This window comes from Pleurodeles waltl, chromosome 1_1, assembly GCF_031143425.1.
Source record: "Pleurodeles waltl isolate 20211129_DDA chromosome 1_1, aPleWal1.hap1.20221129, whole genome shotgun sequence".
NCBI lineage: Eukaryota > Metazoa > Chordata > Amphibia > Caudata > Salamandridae > Pleurodeles > Pleurodeles waltl.
The window spans coordinates 729,152,826-729,177,486 of NC_090436.1; the positions used below are offsets into that span (position 1 = coordinate 729,152,826).

Here is a 24,661-nt window from a genome sequence, read left to right on the forward strand (position 1 = left end):
CCAAATACCACTCCATCAGGACCACCATCTCCACGGTTAAAACAGCTCCTCAAAGAAGTATATTCAATGATAGGCAAAGGGGCAATAGAAGTTGCTCCAATTCTGCACAGGAACCGGGGATTCTATTCCTGCTTTTTTTCTAGTAAGAAAAACCCTTCGGGTGATTGGCGTCCCATACTCTACAGGGAGTGCAGAATTATTAGGCAAATGAGTATTTTGACCACATCATCCTCTTTATGCATGTTGTCTTACTCCAAGCTGTATAGGCTCGAAAGCCTACTACCAATTAAGCATATTAGGTGATGTGCATCTCTGTAATGAGAAGGGGTGTGGTCTAATGACATCAACACCCTATATCAGGTGTGCATAATTAGGCAACTTCCTTTCCTTTGGCAAAATGGGTCAAAAGAAGGACTTGACAGGCTCAGAAAAGTCAAAAATAGTGAGATATCTTGCAGAGGGATGCAGCACTCTTAAAATTGCAAAGCTTCTGAAGCGTGATCATCAAACAATCAAGCGTTTCATTCAAAATAGTCAACAGGGTCGCAAGAAGCGTGTGGAAAAACCAAGGCGCAAAATAACTGCCCATGAACTGAGAAAAGTCAAGCGTGCAGCTGCCACGATGCCACTTGCCACCAGTTTGGCCATATTTCAGAGCTGCAACATCACTGGAGTGCCCAAAAGCACAAGGTGTGCAATACTCAGAGACATGGCCAAGGTAAGAAAGGCTGAAAGACGACCACCACTGAACAAGACACAAGCTGAAACGTCAAGACTGGGCCAAGAAATATCTCAAGACTGATTTTTCTAAGGTTTTATGGACTGATGAAATGAGAGTGAGTCTTGATGGGCCAGATGGATGGGCCCGTGGCTGGATTGGTAAAGGGCAGAGAGCTCCAGTCCGACTCAGACGCCAGCAAGGTGGAGGTGGAGTACTGGTTTGGGCTGGTATCATCAAAGATGAGCCTGTGGGGCCTTTTCGGGTTGAGGATGGAGTCCAGCTCAACTCCCAGTCCTACTGCCAGTTCCTGGAAGACACCTTCTTCAAGCAGTGGTACAGGAAGAAGTCTGCATCCTTCAAGAAAAACATGATTTTCATGCAGGACAATGCTCCATCACACGCGTCCAAGTACTCCACAGCGTGGCTGGCAAGAAAGGGTATAAAAGAAGGAAATCTAATGACATGGCCTCCTTGTTCACCTGATCTGAACCCCATTGAGAACCTGTGGTCCATCATCAAATGTGAGATTTACAAGGAGGGAAAACAGTACACCTCTCTGAACAGTGTCTGGGAGGCTGTGGTTGCTGCTGCACGCAATGTTGATGGTGAACAGATCAAAACACTGACAGAATCCATGGATGGCAGGCTTTTGAGTGTCCTTGCAAAGAAAGGTGGCTATATTGGTCACTGATTTGTTTTTGTTTTGTTTTTGAATGTCAGAAATTTATATTTGTGAATGTTGAGATGTTATATTGGTTTCACTGGTAATAATAAATAATTGAAATGGGTATATATTTGTTTTTTGTTAAGTTGCCTAATAATTATGCACAGTAATAGTCACCTGCACACACAGATATCCCCCTAACATAGCTAAAACTAAAAACAAACTAAAAACTACTTCCAAAAATATTCAGCTTTGATATTAATGAGTTTTTTGGGTTCATTGAGAACATGGTGGTTGTTCAATAATAAAATTAATCCTCAAAAATACAACTTGCCTAATAATTCTGCACTCCCTGTATGTGAGGGCCTTAAACAAGTTCTTGAAAAAATAAACGTTTCATATGGTAATGCTTCAGGACATTCTATGCCTCTTGAACACAGGAGATCACATGATTTCTCTAGACCTCCAGGATGCGAATTTCCATATCCCAATACATCGAATCCATCGGAAATTTCTCAGGTTCAAGGTAGCTGGTATACATCAACAGTTTTGAGTCCTTCCATTCGGATTAAAATCGTCCACCAGTATGTTTACCAAAGTGCTGGCCCCAGTACCTATGACAGCTGCAGATACAAGTCTTTCCATATTTGGACGACTGGCTCATAAAGGCATCCATAAGAACTCAGATGGTAAATGTAAGGAAATGCCTCCTTGGCATGGTTGCCCCCTGACTTTTTGCCTTTGCTGATGCTATGTTTACAATTGAAAGTGTGCTGAGGCCTGCTAACCAGGCCCCAGCACCAGTGTTCTTTCCCTAACCTGTACTTTTGTATCCACAATTGGCAGACCCTGGCATCCAGATAAGTCCCTTATAACTGGTACTTCTAGTACCAAGGGCCCTGATGCCAAGGAAGGTCTCTAAGGGATGCAGCATGTCTTATGCCACCCTGGAGGCCTCTCACTCAGTACAGACACACTGCTTGCCAGCTTGTGTGTGCTAGTGAGGACAAAACGAGTAAGTCGACATGGCACTCCCCTCAGGGTGCCATGCCAGCCTCTCACTGCCTATGCAGTATAGGTAAGACACCCCTCTAGCAGGCCTTACAGCCCTAAGGCAGGGTGCACTATACCATAGGTGAGGGTACCAGTGCATTAGCATGGTACCCCTACAGTGTCTAAACAAAACCTTAGACATTGTAAGTGCAGGGTAGCCATAAGAGTATATGGTCTGGGAGTCTGTCAAACACGAACTCCACAGCACCATAATGGCTACACTGAAAACTGGGAAGTTTGGTATCAAACTTCTCAGCACAATAAATGCACACTGATGCCAGTGTACATTTTATTGTAAAATACACCACAGAGGGCACCTTAGAGGTGCCCCCTGAAACTTAACCGACTATCTGTGTAGGCTGACTAGTTCTAGCAGCCTGCCACAAACCGAGACATGTTGCTGGCCCCATGGGGAGAGTGCCTTTGTCACTCTGAGGCCAGTAACAAAGCCTGCACTGGGTGGAGATGCTAACACCTCTCCCAGGCAGGAATTGTCACACCTGGCGGTGAGCCTCAAAGGCTCACCTCCTTTGTGCCAACCCAGCAGGACACTCCAGCTAGTGGAGTTGCCCGCCCCCTCCGGCCAGGCCCCACTTTTGGCGGCAAGGCCGGAGAAAATAATGAGAATAACAAGGAGGAGTCACTGGCCAGTCAGGACAGCCCCTAAGGTGTCCTGAGCTGAGGTGACTCTAACTTTTAGAAATCCTCCATCTTGCAGATGGAGGATTCCCCCAATAGGGTTAGGATTGTGACCCCCTCCCCTTGGGAGGAGGCACAAAGAGGGTGTACCCACCCTCAGGGCTAGTAGCCATTGGCTACTAACCCCCCAGACCTAAACACGCCCTTAAATTTAGTATTTAAGGGCTACCCTGAACCCTAGAAAATTAGATTCCTGCAACAAGAAGAAGGACTGCCCAGCTGAAAACCCCTGCAGCGGAAGACCAGAAGACGACAACTGCCTTGGCTCCAGAAACTCACCGGCCTGTCTCCTGCCTTCCAAAGATCCTGCTCCAGCGACGCCTCCCGAAGGGACCAGCGACCTCGACATCCTCTGAGGACTGCCCCTGCTTCGAAAAGACAAGAAACTCCCGAGGACAGCGGACCTGCTCCAAGAAAAGCTGCAACTTTGTTTCCAGCAGCTTTAAAGAACCCTGCAAGCTCCCCGCAAGAAGCGTGAGACTTGCAACACTGCACCCGGCGACCCCGACTCGGCTGGTGGCGATCCAACACCTCAGGAGGGACCCCAGGACTACTCTGATACTGTGAGTACCAAAACCTGTCCCCCCTGAGCCCCCACAGCGCCGCCTGCAGAGGGAATCCCGAGGCTTCCCCTGACCGCGACTCTTTGAACCTAAAGTCCCGACGCCTGGGAGAGACCCTGCACCCGCAGCCCCCAGGACCTGAAGGACCGGACTTTCACTGGAGAAGTGACCCCCAGGAGTCCCTCTCCCTTGCCCAAGTGGAGGTTTCCCCGAGGAATCCCCCCCTTGCCTGCCTGCAGCGCTGAAGAGATCCCGAGATCTCTCATAGACTAACATTGCGAACCCGACGCCTGTTCCTACACTGCACCCGGCCGCCCCCGCGCTGCTGAGGGTGAAATTTCTGTGTGGACTTGTGTCCCCCCCGGTGCCCTACAAAACCCCCCTGGTCTGCCCTCCGAAGACGCGGGTACTTACCTGCAAGCAGACCGGAACCAGGGCACCCCCTTCTCTCCATTCTAGCCTATGTGTTTTGGGCACCACTTTGAACTCTGCACCTGACCGGCCCTGAGCTGCTGGTGTGGTGACTTTGGGGTTGCTCTGAACCCCCAACGGTGGGCTACCTTGGACCAAGAACTGAACCCTGTAAGTGTCTTACTTACCTGGTAAAACTAACAAATACTTACCTCCCCTAGGAACTGTGAAAATTGCACTAAGTGTCCACTTTTAAAACAGCTATTTGTCAATAACTTGAAAAGTATACATGCAATTTTGATGATTTGAAGTTCCTAAAGTACTTACCTGCAATACCTTTCAAATGAGATATTACATGTAGAATTTGGACCTGTGGTTCTTAAAATAAACTAAGAAAAGATATTTTTCTATACAAAAACCTATTGGCTGGATTTGTCTCTGAGTGTGTGTACCTCATTTATTGTCTATGTGTATGTACAACAAATGCTTAACACTACTCCTTGGATAAGCCTACTGCTCGACCACACTACCACAAAATAGAGCATTAGTATTATCTATTTTTTACCACTATTTTACCTCTAAGGGGAACCCTTGGACTCTGTGCATGCTATTCCTTACTTTGAAATAGCACATACAGAGCCAACTTCCTACAGTAAAGCACTCATCCACTTGCCTCCAGTTGTTCAAAACTCTAGGCCTTACCATCAGCTATCGCAAATCACACTTCCATCCCACAAAAAAGCTGAATTTCCTAGGAGCGATACTTGATACTATCCAAAGCAAAGCATTTCCATGTCAAGAGAGACAGCAAAAGATTTCCGAAATGGCTCAAAAGCTATCAACAAAGTTTTTCAGTTCGGAATTACAAATCCTTCATAGGAATGATTTCTTCATGTATTCCACTGTTCCCAAATTGCCGACTGCACATGCAAACTCTACAGGAGCAACTAGACACTCAGTGGCTCCAAGTGAATTGCTCCTTCGACGATCGAAATTCAGATCACACTGGAAATGAAAACTGCCATGTCTTGGTGGGAAAAACAGACAAACCTAGCCAAGGGCCTTTCTTTTCTTCAACAAGTGCCAGAATATATAATGACAGATGCGTTGCTCCAAGGTTTGTGTGCACACCTTCAAAATCTACAGATAAGTGGCAGCTGGACACAAAAGGACAAACAGCTTCACATAAACCAAATGGAGCTGATAGCAATAGATCTGTCCCTGAAGGCTTTCTTAACAAAAATACGGAACTCAAAAATTCTCATCAAAACGGACAATACCACAAGTATGTTTTACCTGAACAAACAGGGCGGCACAAAGTCCTTGGAGCTTACACATCAAGCTCGGAGCATATGGGAATGGGCCATAGAAAATCAAATTTCTCTGAAAGCAGAACACCTTCCCGGACAAGCCAACCTCCTAGCAGACTCTTTGAGCCGGACATTCATCCCGTATCACGAGTGGGAACTCTACAAACAGGTTCTCAACCAAATTTTCCAAAAGTGGGGCAAGCCGAATCTGGATCTTTTTGCCACATACGAGAACAAGAAATGCCCATATTATGTAAGCTATCAAGACTACAATGCACACTCGGGAAAGCAGCATAATAAAATAAAGTTTAGAAACTACAGCATTTATTAATATACAAACAATTAAATCACATACACAACTACAAATCCCCCAATCACAACCTTAAAAATATGCAGGACAGAATAAAGTGCTCAGAAATGAAGTGCACGTGGTAATAAGAAAAAAGGACAGAAAAGGTCCACCCAATAGAAACATAAATTCACAGACACGGAGCCTGTTGTTTCAACTTTCTCCTCATTGAATCATTAAGACAGGAAATAATCCTCAAAGTCCAAATAAAACTGCATCCTGGCTCGAAATATTATCGTCGACGTTTACCGGCTTGGCTCCTGAATTCAATGAATACTCCACCTTGAACATTTCATCGGAATGTAGAGAAATATTGTCCAAAAGCCAGAGGGGATACCAACAATAGGACCTAAAAACTTAAGTGGAGGTGTTTCTGTTTGTGGTGTGCTACGGAAGGAGTCCATCCTATGCGTTGCCTCTGGAACAAATACTTCCTTATTTATTACAGTTACCAATATCTGGGCTTTCTTACTCCTCAGTATGGGTACATGTGGCGGCAATTTCAACATTCCGACGCTCTCAGCACACCTCCTCACTATATTACGCCAGGATTGTAAAACATTTCATCAAGGGCCTTTTCAGACTATTTCCACCAGTGCGTAAACCTCCACCGTTATGGTCTTTAAACATGGTGTTCGGACAACTCATGAAGCCTCTTTTCGAACCACTCCACAGGTCAGAGTTAAAATTCATCTCTTGGAAGAAATCGCATTTACTAGCTCTCATATCAGCAAAAGGAATGAGTGACATACAAGCCTTCACCATCAAGGAACCTTTTTTTTTTTGTTCATTCCAAATGGTGTTATACTTCAAACAGACCCTAAGTACATACCAAAAGTACCATCAAACTTCCATCTAAATGAGCCAGTGGTCCAAAGAACGGTTTTTCCTAACCCACAGATGGTTGCGGAGAAAGTGCTACATTTACTAGATGCAAGGAGATGTTTCAAGTTTTAGCTTAAAAAAACACAGATCATTTAAAAATTGGACCTGCTATTCGTAGCATGGAGATATAAGAAAAGGCTCGGCGATATCTAAGCAGACCATTGCCAGGTGGATCGGATTAGCTATACAATTTTGAAATGCCCAGGCAGGAAAATTGCTACACAGTAAGGTTAAAGGCCCACTCTACCAGAGCAGTAGCCACATCAGCAGCGCTTTCCGCGGTAGTACCCCTGCAACACATTTTCAGGGCAGCAACATGGTCCAGCCAGCATACATTTACAAAGCACTTTTGCCTGGATGAGACAAACAAAACCCGATACAGCCGTTGGGCAAGCAGGGCTAAGACTTCTATTCCATTAAGGTGAGCCTCTCTGGTTATCCCACCTTCCACTTGAAAGATATGTGATCTATATTTGTCTAATGTTATCGTTGTTAATATTGCTATTATTATTATTTATGTTATAATTCTAAATACATATGTATATTGTTTTCTGATATTAGCTGAATGTAGAATCACTCCTATTATTGTTATCGATGTTATGGCTAGAATATATAATATCACTGCTCGCTACTCTAATTCAAGCATGTGAATCTATGAAAGATCCAATACTGGAGAAGAAAATTGATTACTTTTCTGTAACTGTAGTTCTCCAGTATTGGTATCTTTCATAGATTCACATGCGACCCACGCTCCTCCCCTCAGATGCTCCTCTTATTTCTAAGACTATGTACTTCACACTTGTACGGAAAATCTGAGCGGAAACCGCCTCTGTTTGGAGTGTTCTAGAGGGTGCTGTTGCCCGATTGGTTGCAGTTCAGATTTGGTTATTTTTTTTATAAAAGAACATGGATAGGCTATAACAGTGCCTTTATAGGCCATTGAGGCTTAGTGTAATACACTTACAGGTATGTATATTTAAGGTTACTGTGGGGCTCCCACCTCGACAAAGGGGATGATTCAAGCATGTGAATCTATGAAAGATACCAATGCTGGAGAACTACAGTTACAGGTAAGTAACCAATTTTCTTTCTACCTTTCCATTTGCTAGCTTTATTTGCTATAGGCTCTCCAGGTTCAGTTTGTCCCTCCCGTTGCCTAAACCATGTTTTCTGTATCCTTCCACGAACTCGCTTTCTACTATCAGGCCTTTAAATCTTTTTCCTATCTTGTTACATTTGCTGTGTTTTGAAAGACCGAGGTCAAGTGGCAGGTGCTGTGTTCAAAGGATTCTTGTTTACTTTTCTTTCTCTTACTTCAAAGTGAGAGGATTTATGTGACAATTTTGCTAGCCACTAGGGTGGAAAGAGTTTTTTCCTAGCACCCAACAACATTTAAATGAACTGTGTAAGTAATCTCTCAGAATTATGAACACACAAATGAAGCACATTTTTGTTATTTCTGAAGTGTGTTGTAAAAAAATGCCTTAATATGATCAAAATGAATTGTTAAAGCTAATGCAATCTCCACACATTTTGTGCACTGTATAGTTTTATCAGTAAAACTGTAATGGTCATTTCAATCGGAATATTGTTGTCATTGATGGCAGTGTGCTACCGCACCCTGAATATGCATACACCGCTCTATGCCACCCCACTTTACTCTGCACCACTGCATGCACCACCCCACTTTACGTCACTGCACTCTGCACCGATCCACGCCACTTCACGCTACGCCTCTCTCCTCTACCCTGTAGCATTCTACTCTGTGCCAAATCACTCTTTGCTAGTCTACTCTACACCACTGCACTCTTCGCCACTGCAATCTACACCTCTCCTGTCTAGGCCAAACCAGTCTACTTTGCACAGCTCCACTCTTTGCCATTGTATTCTAAGCCACTCTGCAACACTTCACTCTACACCAATGCACTATATGCCAGTACACTGCACACCAATGCATTTTACTGTTTCACACAACTCTATGCCTCAGTGCAGGAAGCTGGCCTGGTGTGTGGTGGGTATCTGTGGTACTTACACCTTATACTAGGTCCAGGGTTCCCTTATCAGTTAAGAGTAGGCAGTGTCTAGAAGCCAGGCTTTTTAGAGGTAGCTGTGGATGAGCAGCCAATGCTTATCTAGGAGACATGCAAAGCTCATGCAATACCACTGTAGTCACACAGCACTTACACACACAAAAGAATCACACAGTGTTACAAAAATAAAGGTACTTTATTTTAGTGACACAATTACCAAAAGTACTAGGTGGGCAATTCTCCAATAGGAAGTAAGTAAACACTCTAAATATGTACCCTAGTAATCAGAAATAGGCATAAAAAGCAATAGAAAAGCAGTGCAATAGGCAATAGTGAGCCTAGGGGGAGCCAGAACAATATACTAAAAAATGGAATGTGAATGCAGGACCCCCACCCAGGTAAGTGGGATCAGTAGAGGGATGCTGGAGGAACTAGGAACCCCAAGAGGTAAGTGCCACAGTTTCTTCCCCCCCCCCCCCCCCCCCCCCCACCCCACCCCACCGACCAGGAAGGAAAAGAGTAAGTTACTGTTTTTCCCAAACCACCAAAAGGACTGAAAAGAAGGATAATGCACCACCCAGACAAGACTGCAAGAAACCAGTGGTGGATCCTGAAGAAGGAAGACCTGAAAGAGAAGGGAACCAAGTCCAGAACTCTGAAGTGTCCAGTGGTGGCAGGAGCCACTACCCACCGGTCTGTAGTTGCAGGAGTTTGTCGACGGTAGGATGAAGATGGTCGGCAATGCAACTCTGGAGTCAGCGAAGAGTTCCTGGAGGATGCAGTCAACATCCCATGCCGGATAGAAGATTGCAGTCTGTCTATGGCATGGAAAAGCCACCAACAACCCTTGGCAAAGGCAAGAGTCACAGTAAACAAAAAGTGGAGCTGCTGGGGACCAGCAAAGTCCAGGGGCACTCAACCCACAGAGGAGAGTCCCAGGTGATCCTCAGCAATGCAGAGTGTCCACAGAAGAAGCGGGTGCCTCCACAGAAGACCCACTGGAAGAGGACCCAGGAGTCTCAGAGGAGCCCACGCAGCACAACTGAAGAAGGGTTCCACACTGCAGGAGAAGCACGCAGAGGCCTGTGCATCGCAGGGAAGAGGGCTGGGGTACACGGACCCTGAAGAGCCTTTGGAGATGCCAACAAGCCTTTGTAGCTGCAAGAGATGTGGTGCGGGGGGGGGGGGAAACTGTCATGCAGGGGAAAACAAGGGTTTACCTTCACCAAAGTTGGACAGCTTGCAGAGAGAACCAAGGTGGCCACTCCAGACCACCACCTGATATTCAGGATCCTCGCAGTTTAGGATGAGAGGAGATCCACGCAGCCGGTCGTCTTTGCTGTTGGTGCCTGCGGATGCAGAGCCGGGGAAATGTTGCAGTTGCTGGAAAGAGCCTGAGAAACAATGTTGCAGGGCGGATTAATTGCTTTTGCGCAGATTGTAGGTTCCTGTGGAGTTCAATTGCGGTTCCGCTCTTGCCCGTCGAATCTGAGAACCCACCGAAGAGGGAGACCCTAAATAGCTCTGGAAGGGGGATTGGTCACCTAGCCAGGTGACCACCTATCAGGAGGGGGCACTGACGTCATCTGCTTGACCTGGCCACTCATATGCTCCCAGAGGCCTCTGTCCACCTTGGATTCAAGATGGCAGAATCAAGGAGCCCTCTGGAGGAGCTCTGGCCACCACCCATGGGGTGGTGATGAACAGGGGATTAGTCACTCCCCTTTCCATTGTCCAGTTTCGCGCCAGAGCAGGGACTGGAGGTCCCTGAACTGGTGCAGAATGGTTTACGCAAGGAAGGCACCAAATGTGCCCATCAAAAGCTGTGCCCTTCAAAAGCATACTTGTGGCTTGGGGAGGCTACCCCCTCCCAAGCCTTGTAACACACATTTCCTAAGGGAAAGGGTGTTACCCCCCCTCTCCTACAGGAAATCCTTTGTTCTGCCTTCCTGGGCTTGAGCTGTTCGACCAGCAGAAACCTGTCTGAGGGGTGGCAGCAGCTTGGCCTGCCCAGAAAGCTGGTAGGAGCAATGCTGTGGGTCCTCCAAAGTTCATGGAATCCCACTTCCAATACTGGCAACAGTATTGGGGTATGATTCCGACATGTTTGATAGCAAACATGCCCAGGTTCTTAGTTACCATTATGTAGCCGGCCATAGGTAATGACCTATGTCCAGGACACGTGTAAAATGGCGTCCCAGCACTCTCAAAGCACCTCTGCTCATGCAGGGGTGCCCTCACACACCGGTACCTGCACGCTGCCCTCTGGGCTAGCAGGGCCTACCATAGGGGTGACTTAGTGACCTGTAGTGAAAAGGGTGCATGCACCCTTTCACACATGCTGCAATGGCAGGCCTGCAGATACACTTTGCATGGGCGGCATAAAACATGCTGCAGCCCATGGGGACCTCTGGTGTCCCAATTACCTGGGTACCATATACTAGGGACTTGCAAGGGGACACCAGTATGCCAAATTTGGGGTGGCTGTGGTCCAAGCAACCAAGTTGAAAGGGACTGGGGTCCTGGTTAGCAGGATCCCAGTGAATACAGTCAAAACATACTGACAACAGGCAAAAGGTGGGGGGAACCATGCCAGAAAGAGGGTACTTTCCTACCACCTGCACTTTAAGCCGTTACACTCTGCCACTCTACAAAGTGGCATTCTACCCTGCACCACTCAACTTTGCCACTTCACTCTACTCTGAAACAATCTACTCTACCCCACTACACTGCGCCTCTCAAATCCACTTTACTCCACTCCACCCCACTATACTCTACTCTTAACCACTGCACTCAACGCACCTGCACTTTACCCTGCATACTTGTACTCTGTCACTGCTTTCTATGTCACTCTACTCTGCACTATTGCACTCTGACACTCTACTCTGCCCCTGAACTCTACGCCACTCTTCTCAGCGCTACACCACTGCACTCTATGCACTATACATCGCTCTGTACTACTCTTATTTTGCACCACTGCCCTCTGCATCGCTCGACTCTACACCACTGCCCTCTGCATCGCTCAACTCCACGCCTCTGCACCACTCTACTCTTCGGCATTCCACTCTAATATGCACCACTCTAATCTGCGCCCCTGCTTCTAAGCTTCATTGTATGCTCAGAATTCAATGTACCCGCACTCAATGCCAGTGCACTCTATGCCACCATACTCTGCAACATTCTACACTAATGCACTTTACACCAATCCACTTTAGTCTGTGCCACTCTTTGCGACTCCACAATATCCACTCTAATACACAGCACTTCCTGTCACTCCACTCCACCCTTCGCTATTCCACTCTGACACTCACTGCCACTCTGCCACTAACCTTTACCCGTATTGAACAGCAGCCACGCTGGTGAGCAACATGGCTGAAACATATTGGCAAAGCCAATAGCTCTTACATAGGTAAGACCTACAGGCTTTGCTAATGCTTGTTATTTCATACTCCCAACAATCGAGGACCCTGAGTAGGTGTTGTGGACTGCCGGGGGTGTGCGGACAACAGATTAAGAGCCATTGTTCTAGTGTAAGAGTCAAAATTATTGGTACTACTGTAACTTAACTTTAAAGATCAGTGCTTAGTACGTTAGTTTCCATGTTAAATTAACTTTCTAAAGGAAAACATTGGAGTCCCTATTCGCAATACCTATGTAATGAAAGATGACTCATGGACCGGACTACTTATGAAATGCGGTGTGGCGGAGGTCACGAGTTGAAATCGCGGAAAGGTATACTGGCATTCTTCAGTGGGTCGGCAAAATGAGTGTCACAAATGAGGTGATATCGGTTATTTGCAGTTCTCAGTGATACGCTGTTTATTACCATTGGCGAGAGGAGAGGGGCATCCATACCAATCGAGACCTTTATCTGCCGTAATGTATGACCCTCCCCGCTCATCACTGGTGATAAAAGTATCCTGGTGTAGTAATGCCTTCAAGGTGTTATAGTGACACAGAGTCCAAAGGCCGAGTACCATTTGTTGACAGAAGCCAGGAGTGACTTAATTGGACATAATAAAAAATGGGGATTGTGTTGTTTTTGGCATTTGCATGAAATGAAGACTTGAATGCTAGTGGTGACGCGTCTGAGAATGTTTTAATGCTATATCTAAATGCATGTCATGCGTGCACACTAATTATTAAGTTCAAGAAAATGAAGACGTCTAGATAACCCATTGGATAAAGTCTGTAATTCACAAGAGAATTTTATATCCGTGATTTAGGGAAAAGTATTCACGGTATGATCTCATTTATATAGTATATAGGTTTTGAGCCCATGCTTTTAGTACAGTGAAAGTGGTGAAACGGGTAACATAGTATTAATATGAATCGATATTGCTTGCTATCACACACCTTAGTTGAAGATCGTGTTGCAGTCTAATGAATTTACAGCTCTGTACACAATAATATTCCACAAAAGTAACAATAAATTATTTCCGACCCATGTAAAGAATGCAGCTCTGGCGTCTTTGAATACCTATGGCGTTGGCACGTGTGGACCTAGAGGATTTTATGGCACTTTTGGTGAGTGTGTACTTTTTTTTTAAAATCTCAAATAGTGCTATGTCCTTCAACGTTTTTCCATATGTTGTTAAAAATAAATCGGTTATAAAGATCTAAGCAATCCATTTAATTAAGTCTAAGTGAAGATTGATTAAGTTAGTAGAAGTGCTCCGCTTGGGTAAAATATCGATCATTGCTTCAGTTGTCCACAAGATGGCAGGCAACCCCTTTTATTTTATTCTGATAATTTTCTGGTAGTTGCTAACACGATCATTACTGTACTCCTGAGAGCATAGCACGTTGCTCTGCTTTCAACGGTGATCCCTTGTGAAGTCACTAAACTGAAAATAACCGTATGTGGGATGGTAATAGGAAACCAAGACGAAGCTTCTCTCTTTGGTGATGAAGTGGACGTGCCTGCCCCAGGATAAAAGGAGTAACTGTTGTGGCTCAGTGTGTAAATGCCTTTGTTTGCTGTCATCTTGATGAGTGTATACATAGATAATTAGTCGTGCGTTAATCTTTCTATTTTACTTCTGCCTCTCATCTCCAACAAAGATGCCACTGCATGTCACTTCTATCTGCTGTCAATGCAAATCATCTTCGATTTTTTTTTTGTCGTGTTAAAATGTAATTAATATGCAGCAGTCCATTTTAATGTTCTTAATGCTGTATGAGTCTATTAAAACTTTTTTTCCTTAATCAGATGAGCACGGTGACCGATATGTAAGGCCGCGCAGTTATGTACTGTACCATATTTACTCACGGAGTCTGACAAAGGTATCACAAGTATATAGTCATAAGTAATTGTCACTCTTGCTTCCTTAAGATGTCCATTCTCCGGGCCGACTCTTTTTAGCAAAACATTCTATGCACTTTGTGCGCTGAAATGTTTCGGAAACACTGACTTTTAAAGTTTGTTTTGCGTTTCTTTTTTGTTCAAATATAGACATTTTCCATTGTTTCTTGTTAAAAATAGAGACGTAAAGGCTCCGTTTTGATTCGTATAAACCAAGGGCACTGCATGCCTTTGCGTACTTTTTGGAAGGGCGACCTTTCCCCACACATTATATGGTGGTTGTTTCCATTCTTGTTTTTAAATTTTACTGCCACATCACATGAGCCAAAGGCAAAAATTTGGGCAGAGGGTTGTCCCACAGACTGCTTCTTGCGACGAGTCTAGACGTTACAACATTCCTTTGCAGTGGTTCATTTAATGCCTGGAACCAAATGTCGTTTCTGAGACTATCCAGGCCCTGCTTTTCCGAAATACAAAATATGGATCACTTGTCTTTAGTACAGGAAAATGTATTATGAGGCTAATAGGGCCATTGTTGTTGCTGATGTTTCCAACTCCAGTTCTTGTAGATAGATGTCAGATTAAGCTAGGCACAGCCGTTTCTGTTTCTATTCCCTTGACCTCTTCACGACTAGTAAAATATGGAATCAACATAACCATTCTAATGCAGTTAAAATTGAACATCACGTGATCTCTGAGTAAGATTTTCTTGAACCGATCTTGAAAAGAGCATTAACTTTTTTTTTTTTTTTGTGTGTGTGTGTGTGTGTGTATAATCTACATGTATCATTTTAGATGAGGTTGGTGTCTGTACTTGACGGTACACGATTTGATTTTCTGGTTTCGAGGAAACACTCCAGTTTACATTGCACGGAAGTGTATTACTATTGGTAAAATGGGTAGAAAATAAATAACTCTTGTGATGGTCTTCTGCTCTCCCTACTGTTTAAATACTCCCTGCCCACCTATAATATGTCATCCTTGAACTGCCAACGTTTTACTTCCATAACTATTTTTCTTTCGCAGTAAACAATGTGCACTGTATTTCTGTTATCCAGCATGGAATCTTTTCATGCCAGGTACATACACTCAACTTGCATGGGCTTCCAGTTCACTGAATTTCATATGCAGGATACTGCGGTGATTATTTGAAAGCAATTTGTTTTTCTACAATTATTGTACAAGAGAAGCCCATCTAAATACAGTTTCATGCTTTTTTGTAAATAAATAATCAAATTGGAATGTAACAAAGACACAGTAAGCAACCATACTGAAAAGTAAGACTATTTTAATTTTTACATCATAAATGGAAAAATACAAACGCACACAGGGTCAGAGAATCATTATCCTTATTAAAGAATAAGTTGGCACTTTCATTTCAAGTCATCTAATTTGCTCGAATGTCCCAAATTTCAGTGCAGAGTTTCTCTTTGAAAAATATGATTTAAGAAACAGTTTTTTGGGGCGGAGCTGAGTCAGGATTGGAGTAGGCTGCATTGTTCTGTTGCTCCTGGACCCAGTTCCTGTTTTATTCTTTAGTTATACTCAGTAAGTTACGTGAGCGACTATCGTAGAAACCCTAGACAACGCAGCAGATATTTCTGACATAGCCGCAACCCGCTCAACTGTAGTCGACATAGGATTGCAGGTGTTTTTTTTTTTTTCTGCTCCTGGGACCCACAAAGATGATTCAAGATGGCGCTTGTAAGGTCTATCAGAATGCGGAGCAGATCCTGAGGCAGCACAACTGGACCATTTGACCCCGGCATTGCAGATTGGACCAGTGGATTCACCAAAGGAGTGGAGTGTCACGTGAGTGGACCAGTTATTGCTGCACTACGACTTGCCCTAAAAGAGCCAGGGACTTGGTACAGCCCTGCACAATACCAACACTGGTGGTAGGACCCAAAAGTTTCCCTCTGTCTGCTCTGTGGACTTTCTTGCTTTTTTTCCTGCCTTTTGGGGGTAGGGCCTCATGAAGGAATTCTTGCTGGAGGCAAGGTGACTTAGTGCTCACTTACAGGGAACTGCCGGTCACCACCATAATAATTACTAATGTGGGGACAACCTCTCGAGCAGTGTTGGTTCGCTGGTACTTACGCTAAAGAAATCTGTGCATTAGTGACATGAGACCTGTGAGGCACATGCAGAACTGTAATTTTTTAGTAGTGATCTTCTACTGTGTTCCCCATGGAGCAGATCCCCCATGGAGAGATGTGATACTACAGTTTGTGGTTCAGACCCTTTTCCACACAATTGCTTTTTGACACTGTGCTTTAGGCAGGGAAGTTAAAGACTTCCCCCCTCCAAAAGCCACCTAGAGTTCTTTCTACGTCTCATAGTACTCAGTCACTGAAGATGCAATTAACTGTTGACACAGACAGTACAGGAGTCTGGGTTAAACCTGTGGAATGTAACGCATGGACCACTATTTATTGTCCATATTTAAGCTAAGTGGTCCTGCAAGACTACTCGAGTTTTGAGTGAGTGCTGTTTGAGTCTGCAGTCAGGCTGTTTGTATTTCCCACTACATTCACAGAACCCCTGTGTTAGTTTTTAGCACCAACACATCTATCTGATAGAGACGTCTAGTTGCATATTACCCCCAGGTGTCAGACTGGATCCGGAAATTTTTCATGAGCAGCACCCTTGCGTGCCCGTAGGTGTCGTTGATTGGCTCTGCATAGTGGCGTTGTCGTGCCAAAGTGACAGGCGCTGATAGTTTTTTTTTTTTTCCTTTCTGCACCAGTCAGTGCGGATATAGAGCGAGCTACCCCTGTTCACTTTTTGATTAACTTTTGTTTCAACTTCTGTCAAAGTCTTTTTGAGACAATCTTCAGGTTGGTAGGGATGTCATCTTGGAAGGCTCACTTCAAGCCCTGTGGCACCTGCCTCCCCTCAATGTTTGTAACAGGTATGCACCTTGTTTGTTTCTGGTGCCTCAAGCGCGACCACTGCTTGAAGACCTGGAGCAACTGTTGTGCAATGAATCTGAAGGCTTTGAGGGAGCAGTCCCTCAAACTCCTGGCAGCTTGACATGCAACACCGCAAAGGTCTCAATCCCAGTTGAGAGGAAGGTTCTTGGATCTGTCATGGAGCCCAAGATCTTCGTCACACTCTAAGTCGTCATGTCACTCGAGGCCCACCGTAAAAAGAAGAGCAGGAAGTTGAAAAAGGTCTTTGACTTCACATTGTTAGTCAGCCGACAAGACGAGGGAGTGTTATCAGTCAAGGCCTGGCTTTTCGGTTTAGCCAGTGCCTGTGCAATCTCCACTTCTCCCTGAATTTCTGGGAGCCAAAGCGACCCCCACTCTACTTTAAGAGTTTTATGAGGCCATGCACTTCCTATTTGAGTTGCTTCCTCCTGCTGGTGTGTTACCATTACTGGATCCACTCCAGCAGCTCCAGTCATTCTGCCTCAACCTTTCCCAGCACCGGTCCTGATGTCGATGCTCCAGGCTCCCACCGGTGGTGCCATCCCCTTTCTGATCCCCACCTCTGACACTGAGCTTGGACTCATGGAGGACTTGTGGGGGTGGAGGGGGGGGGGGGGGTGAAGTGGGGGGGTGGAGGGGGGGTGTCACTGGACCCTAAAGAAAATGATCCTATTTGCCCAAACATGGACTGGTGTGAGGATTTTGTGGAAGCCAGGGGACTGGACACCTCTCCAGATACTGGCATGCTTTCTTCCCCACAGTGGCTACGGGGGATGGACTGTCACTTTCAGTGGTGATAAGAAGGGTGGCCAAGGTCCTGGACCTCAGCCTGCCCTCTGTGTGAGTCAAGATGAAGGTCTTGACTAAGATGCTTCAGCCAGGAGTGTGCCCCATCAGAACTGCTTCTCCCATTTATTGAAGCCCTCACTGATGTCCTGCTTGGAACCTGGTCCAAGCCCAGCACAGGGGCTCCCGTGAACAGGACAATTGCCTGCCGCATCTACCGACCTGCCACAGGGGACCCCATCCTCCTCACACAACACCCTATGCTGGAGAGCTTGGCGGTCCAAGCCTCCACCTCCCATATAAATCCTGGTTGCTTTCCGTACTGCACAACCGGATATGGAAATCTAAGAGGTTCAACACCCTAAGTAACCAGATTGGGCCATTACTTTCATTCTCTGTGGAACTTGGTTGTGCAGATGAAGCCCATGGTCCCATAGGAGGCCTGGTCCATACTTTCCAAGGCTATTGCTGACAGGCGATACACAGCTACTTTCACTATCCAATGTGGATTGTATACCAATGACTTGCTGGTCAGAGCAGTTTTATTGATGGTGGCCTTATGGCGCCATACCTGGCTGATGGCAGCTGGCTTTTCTGGGGATGTCCAAGCATCGCTTTTGGACATGCCCTTTGATGGCTTCCATCTATTTAGAGACAAGGCAAATTCAGTGCTGGAGCGCTTTAAGGACAGCATGGCTTCAGCCATGGCCCCTCGCCAGCCCCAATTCACCCTCTGCTCCTTTCGTGGTCACAGAATGGGCATATAGCTACCTCTATGTCCTCTAAGCCACCATGACACACAAGCTTCTCAGCCTCAGCGTGGCCTAGGACCCGTTACCCACAGACCCTGTGGGTTGGGCAGCCTATGGTCAGGCCAGTCCACCACCCCCCTGGCAGTCCCAGCCTCCAAACCCTAAGAGTCTGCCCGCTTAGCGTATCCTGCCTCTCACTGGTGCCCATTACGTTATCACCTGCCCCACTGGATGTCTATCACATCAGACCAATGGGTTCTCCAAAAAAGTCCATCTGTGACAGTGGAAGCATACTGGCCCCCTCCTGTAAATAAACCACTTCTGTGCTCTTACACAACTCTTATTACTAACATCCCAAGTATACGTTGTGGGTGTTTGTGGTACATCTAGTGAGTGTGTGAGGAAACAAGAGTAATTGAGCCTTGTGGGGTCAGCTTTGGATACCCCAGTCCTGGTCTTTCCACAGGATGGAGATCTGGATGTTTTTCCCAGACAGCATTACTATATCACTGATATTCCTGAAGCTGGAAGGAAGAGACCTAGACAATGAAGTGAAGGGAAAGAAAGTAAAGCTTCTTTAAAAATGTAGTTAGGTCTTTGATTGAGCCACTGGCTGCTAATTAAGCTCCCTGAAACACTTTTATTTGGTGGATGGTACTTGTGAAGGGTTGGACTACAGGTGCTGTTGTGCACGGTGAGAGAGACACCTTTTGATATGAACCTGCCTTTTCTTTCTCAAATTACTCCTTCACTTTGGCTGATGGCAGTCAGATGTAGAAAGCTCACCCCTCTTTGTGCCTCTGTTGTGGGCGCTGTACGCTGGAGACAGTGCTGCTGTGAGAAGCAGAACTGTACTCTATGGCTGTGTCCAGAGAGCAGCCTGGGAAGAACTTGTAAAAAGAGAATCACTCCCTATTGGTCCTAAAAGAATAGACAGTGAACATAGAGTTTCTGTCTGCTGACACTGTATGAAATTGGTGCCCGACTTATGGTTCCTGTTCCTAGTTCTCTGACAATGAAAGGGTGTGCTCCACAGAATACTCTGATTACTGTGCAACCAGAGCTGGTGTTAGTGACCCCCAACTTCCTAGAGGTGATCACCTGGGTCTTCCCTTTGCTGGAGATAGCTGTATGTAGGAAGCCAGCCTGTCTGCTGAGAGGGGGAAAGGAGCCTACCCGCCCTACAGAAGAAGTGACTGTTCAATAGGGGCAAGATGTAGCATGACCTCAGAGCTAATGGAGCTTCCAGAAGAGGACAGATGCAGAGAGCATTCTACTTACTGTGTTTCAGCAAGCTACAGTGGTTCTTGGTGGGGAAACTGTGACAAATGGACATGAAGATCGCTGACGCTGGGTGGGGGCTGTAGTGAGTCCTCAATTGTGTGTACTAAGCTGTAGAGCTTAGAAGAAGTTAAGCTATTGTGCAACCTTGTTGCTCAGGTGAGAAACAGACTCGCAAAGATGAACCCGGGTAGCTGCCCGAACAGGCTGATTCACCAATAGAAGTTAGAACTGAGCAACGGAATAAAGTAAGAACTGAGCAATTGAACAGTAAGGGGTAGTGAGCGCAGCTTACAATAGAGGGCGCAGTAGGCATCTGCACCATTTTCAGGTTATTCCTTTAATCCCCCTGAGAGAACCATCTAGGCCATAAAAACTTGGGAAATGAGAAGTAACCCAGGACAGTAAACTGTACCTTGCATATGTTATGTGTACTATTTCATTCTAGTGCACATTACAGTATTTTTGTTTCTTGTAAGTAAAACCCTAGTTTGGAGAAGCTTGTGACTGCTCAGCAACACTGCCAATAAGAACCAAGTACTGGAGGGGTTTTCCATGACCCAGTTTGTAGGAGGGACCCTGGGACATCTGAGGCAAACTACTTCAGCACCCATGGTTGAGGCAGAGTTACCATTGCTTGTCATGTGGCTCCCAGGTGGGTCTGACACCCTAACCCTGACCTTTGCTGCCTGACCCCTTGATACCACTCAGTAGGCCTATCGGGACTTTGGTGCATTTTTTATAGTTGCCGGTATGTAGCCAACATCATCTCACTTGGTGACACTCCTTTGTTGATTTTAACTGCATCCTCAACATTTACTACATCCTCAACATTTAAAGTTCTCCAAGCTGTGTATCCTCGTTGTTGAGGGGAACTGTAATAAGATAACATTTACAGTAATAACTCATTAAAGCTAGATGCCCCTTATTAGTAGCCTTCTTTTCAACATAGGCACAGGAGTGACAGTGATTAGACCACCAAAGATTGTATCCTTGCTGATAAGTCAAATGCCCTCTGTCGGAACTGGTCCATGGGACACACAACCTGTTGGAGATAATGGTTTCCAATTCTTATCTGTAGTCATTTGTCCCTTCTCTTCTAGGGAATGACTTACTATCGAACTATTAATTGATAACCAAATACACCCATTTAGCATTCGTGGGTATTGAAGCAGAGTTGTTCAAGGCTTTCTCTATTAAATGGTGTGGGGTTAGAGACTCAGAACTCAGCTGAATGTAAATAAAGTACAATAACTAATGTTCAACCATTACTATATTTTATTGAAAACAAAGTACTTTATTTTAATTCGCACAGAAATAGTCAACATAAACACGTCGAATGAGGAATCTAGATGGTTAAATGGGCAAATAGGGCTATTCTTGTAATGTTAGCCACAGAACTATAATAGTGTGAGGGATCCCATACCTCTGTACATGCAGGTCACACTGCCACAGTCACTTATTGCTTCATGTTAGGCTGCCATGGTGCACCCTGTGATTGGTACTCTTATCAATAATACTTGTTTTGGCACCAGATCCTCACAAACTTTGATCAGCAACTCCTAGCATATACTGCCTGGGTGCATTCATGCTTAGGAATTCTTAGTCTGCTTTAGCGTTTTTGCATGAAAATCCAGCCCTTCCATGGCAGGACCACACCCCATGGGAGCAGCCTTTGACCGTTGCCTCTGCCACTCTGCTGTTACGGCACGTAGGCTGTTTGGGCTATTGTGCAGCAGCCTGCTCCAGGAGTGGGAGACTAGCAAGGACCCTGATTGATAGGATGTCATTTGAGACTCTTATTCCTCATGGCCCTGGCCGCTTAAATATTTTATGTGTAACCTCCAGAAAGATTGTGTAGACCCAACAAAGCTCGGAACAGAGAAAGGACAATGCAGCCACCCCACAGTAAGTTCACAAAAGGCATGAGAGTGTAATAGGGGTTTATTTCTGATGAATACAGCTACCTGTGGATTCCTCACCTTATGAATTCTCCCAATGTGCCAGCATCAGACGGAATTTTTTTCCTAGATCTCCACGTCGACGACAACATCCCAATTACATGGCTCCGCATGATACTCCATCTGACATCATTGGAACCATAAGAAGTCCTCGTCGGCATGCTGATGTCCGTTTTCTTTTTTTCCACTCCTTTGACATGAACGGTTTTCTACCTCTCAGTTGTATCTCAACTGTATCAAGAGAATTATTTTGTAGCGCTACTATGTCTCCACCGAAGAGATCTGGGTTTAAACCTTGTAGCGAGTGTGGGGGCCATACGTCTTGTCGGATCAGCACAACAACTGCCTCTGGTGTTTGAGTTTTGATCACGACGTGGCAGGTTGCTCGTCCTGCCAACGCATGAACCCAAAGGCTCTAAAAGAGAGGGAGGAAAAGCTCTTTCTATCAAAGGCTAAGAAAAAGAAAAAAGGTTGACGAAGATCGAGGACGATGGACACTTAGTCGCACAGGTCATTGACTTCTCACAAGAAGCAGCGTTGACGACATGAGTCAAGGCACCGCTCATCCAGAGATTGGTTGGCGTCTCCGACTTTGAGGTCATGGCGCCGCACGACTTGGGAAGTCAGTCCCACTGTGACTCCCCAACCACAGTCACCTGAGGCATTTACAGTGCTGACTTTGATTGAGATCTCTGAGTCGCCTGCGAGTCCAGCGGCTCACTTTTCCCCTGCACCCTCCCAAGGTCAGGAGTTTTGGCTCTGCGCCAGATGTAGCCTAGCCACCACTAGGGGAAAAAGAGTATCCTGCCTTTCTGGCTTCTTGAGCGGATCAGTCTTTGTTCTGGAATGCCAAGCATTTTTAATAGGGTAATGGTCCCCTCCGGTGCACCTGCTGGTGCCATGGGTCCATTGGCTTTTACGCTGAGGTTGCTGGCGCTGTGTAAGCAGGCTCCATTTATGCCCTTTTTTACCAGCAGCACCTTTCGATGGTACTGGCATGGCGCCGAGGATGTCTGCACCTCCACCCCAGATGATGGCGCAGATGACAGCGTCGGATATATCTTGACACTCTACCGAGGAGCATGGATTCAGCACCTCCTCTTCCACCAGTCTTGCCCTCTCCCTTTAAGGGCACTGTCGATGTCGATGAATTCTCTATCAGTGCCACGTTTGGAGTCTAGGCTAAGGTCTAGAGGGAAGGGCTTAAGATTTCTGGAAGAGCAGCAGTATCTAGAGGAACAACAACTACTGTTGGAAGAAGGAGAAATTCCTGGGCCTTTGGATGATTTCCAGGGATTAGACACTGCTAGTGGGTTGGATACGTCCCATGAGTGGGAGCTTTTATTCCCTGGAGGTGAACTCTCGGCAGAAGCAACTACCTACCATGGGGTGATTAGGAAGGCGGCAGAGTTCTTGGGCTTGCTACTGCCTGCGTCAGTTAAAAAACAATATTCTGATGTAGGTTCTATATCCATCAGCTTCCTCTTTAGAGCCCCTTCTCCCTTTCAATGACACTTTGACAGGACCCATATTAGAAATATGAAAGAAACCAGTTACTACAGTACTGCGGTTTAAGAGTGTAGCCAGAAGGTGCAAAGTTGCTCCAAGTGATCCAAAATTTGTTGTCCCAACACCAGAAAGCTTGGTGGTGCAAGCTTCTTGTTCTTCAAGATCGTCTCCGGGATCATTCCCTACAACACCATCTGATAGGGAGTCAAAGCGCATAGAGCAGTCGGCAAAGAAATGCTTCTCCTCAGGAAGCATGGCCTTAAAATCACTGAATGCAACTTGTGTACTAGGGAGATAAATCTATGACCTAATGGATACGGTGAAGGAGGTCGTCCCTAAATTGCCGCAGTACAGGAACATTTTTTGTGAACTGTTGCAGGACAGTCAAATGGCAGCTAAGCAGGTGGTCAGGTCTGGACACTGCAGACTCAGTTGCTAGAGCCATGGGGACTTCCATTGTGACTAGGGGGCATGCTTGGCTCAGAGGTTCTGGTTTTTCCTCTGATGTGCAGGCTACATTGAGCGACCTCCCATTTGATGGTGCAAGACTGTTTGGGGCAAAGGTGGGCTCGGCCCTGGAAAGGTTCAAGGATAGCAGAGCCACTGCAAAATCTTTGGGCCTTCAGGCTTCTTCTACACCCTTCAGACTTTTCCGCAGATTCAGAGGGTTTGGCCATGGGTCATACTTTGGTGGGAGGCAGCAGTCCCACGTCCATCAGCCTGCCGACCCTCTCTACAGGTCCTGTAGAGGTTGTAGGAAAGTTAGAATGTGGGGAGCAATCCAGCAGCCTTCATCCTCTGGGGGAATCCAGCCAGGGAAGCAGCCCTAGTTCTCACTCCATTCAACAGCGTGTCCTACCCGTAGGTGGAAGACTCACATTTTCTCCATGAGTGGGAGTTAATAACATTGGACTCTTTGATGTTGAGCGCAGTGCGAAAAGGTTATGCCTTTCCATTTTGGGTGTTTCCTCTCCTTCCCCCCCCCCCCCCCCCCCCCCATCATTCATTTTGCTCAGAAGAGCATTGCCTGTTGCTTCAGCAGGAGGTGCACACCCCTTGTTAAAAGGTGCAGTGGAGTTGGTTCTGGAGCAGGAAAGGGGGGTCAGGGATTTTATTCAAGGTATTTCCTGATTCCCAAGGAGGATGGTCGATTTGAGGCCTATCTTGGACCTGAGAATTTTGAATTAGTTCCTCAAACAGAAAAAAGTTCAAAATGTTGACCCTAGCATAGGGGATTCTTATGTTGAACAAGGAGAACTGGATGGTGTCTATCGACTTGCAGGATGTTTTTCATATCCCTATTCTGAAGTCGCACAGGCAGTATCACTGGTTCATGATATGGTCGCAGCACTACCAGTTTGCGGTCCTTCCTTTTGGTCTTACTTCCGCACCTTGGTTCTCCACGAAGGTGATGGCAGTGGTTGCAGTGGACCTCAGAAGGAGGGA

At 45.9% G+C, this 24,661-nt stretch overlaps 1 protein-coding gene across 1 annotated transcript in view; it reads left to right on the top strand.

Annotated features, from left to right (window-relative positions):
* The window catches only part of SPTLC1 (serine palmitoyltransferase long chain base subunit 1), a 324,879-nt gene that overhangs the window by 52,101 nt on the left and 248,117 nt on the right, over positions 1 to 24,661 (top strand). The window contains exon 5 of the mRNA XM_069227382.1: positions 13,140 to 13,212. Coding sequence (XP_069083483.1) covers positions 13,140 to 13,212 — 73 coding nt within the window. The remainder of the gene's footprint in view (positions 1 to 13,139; positions 13,213 to 24,661) is intronic.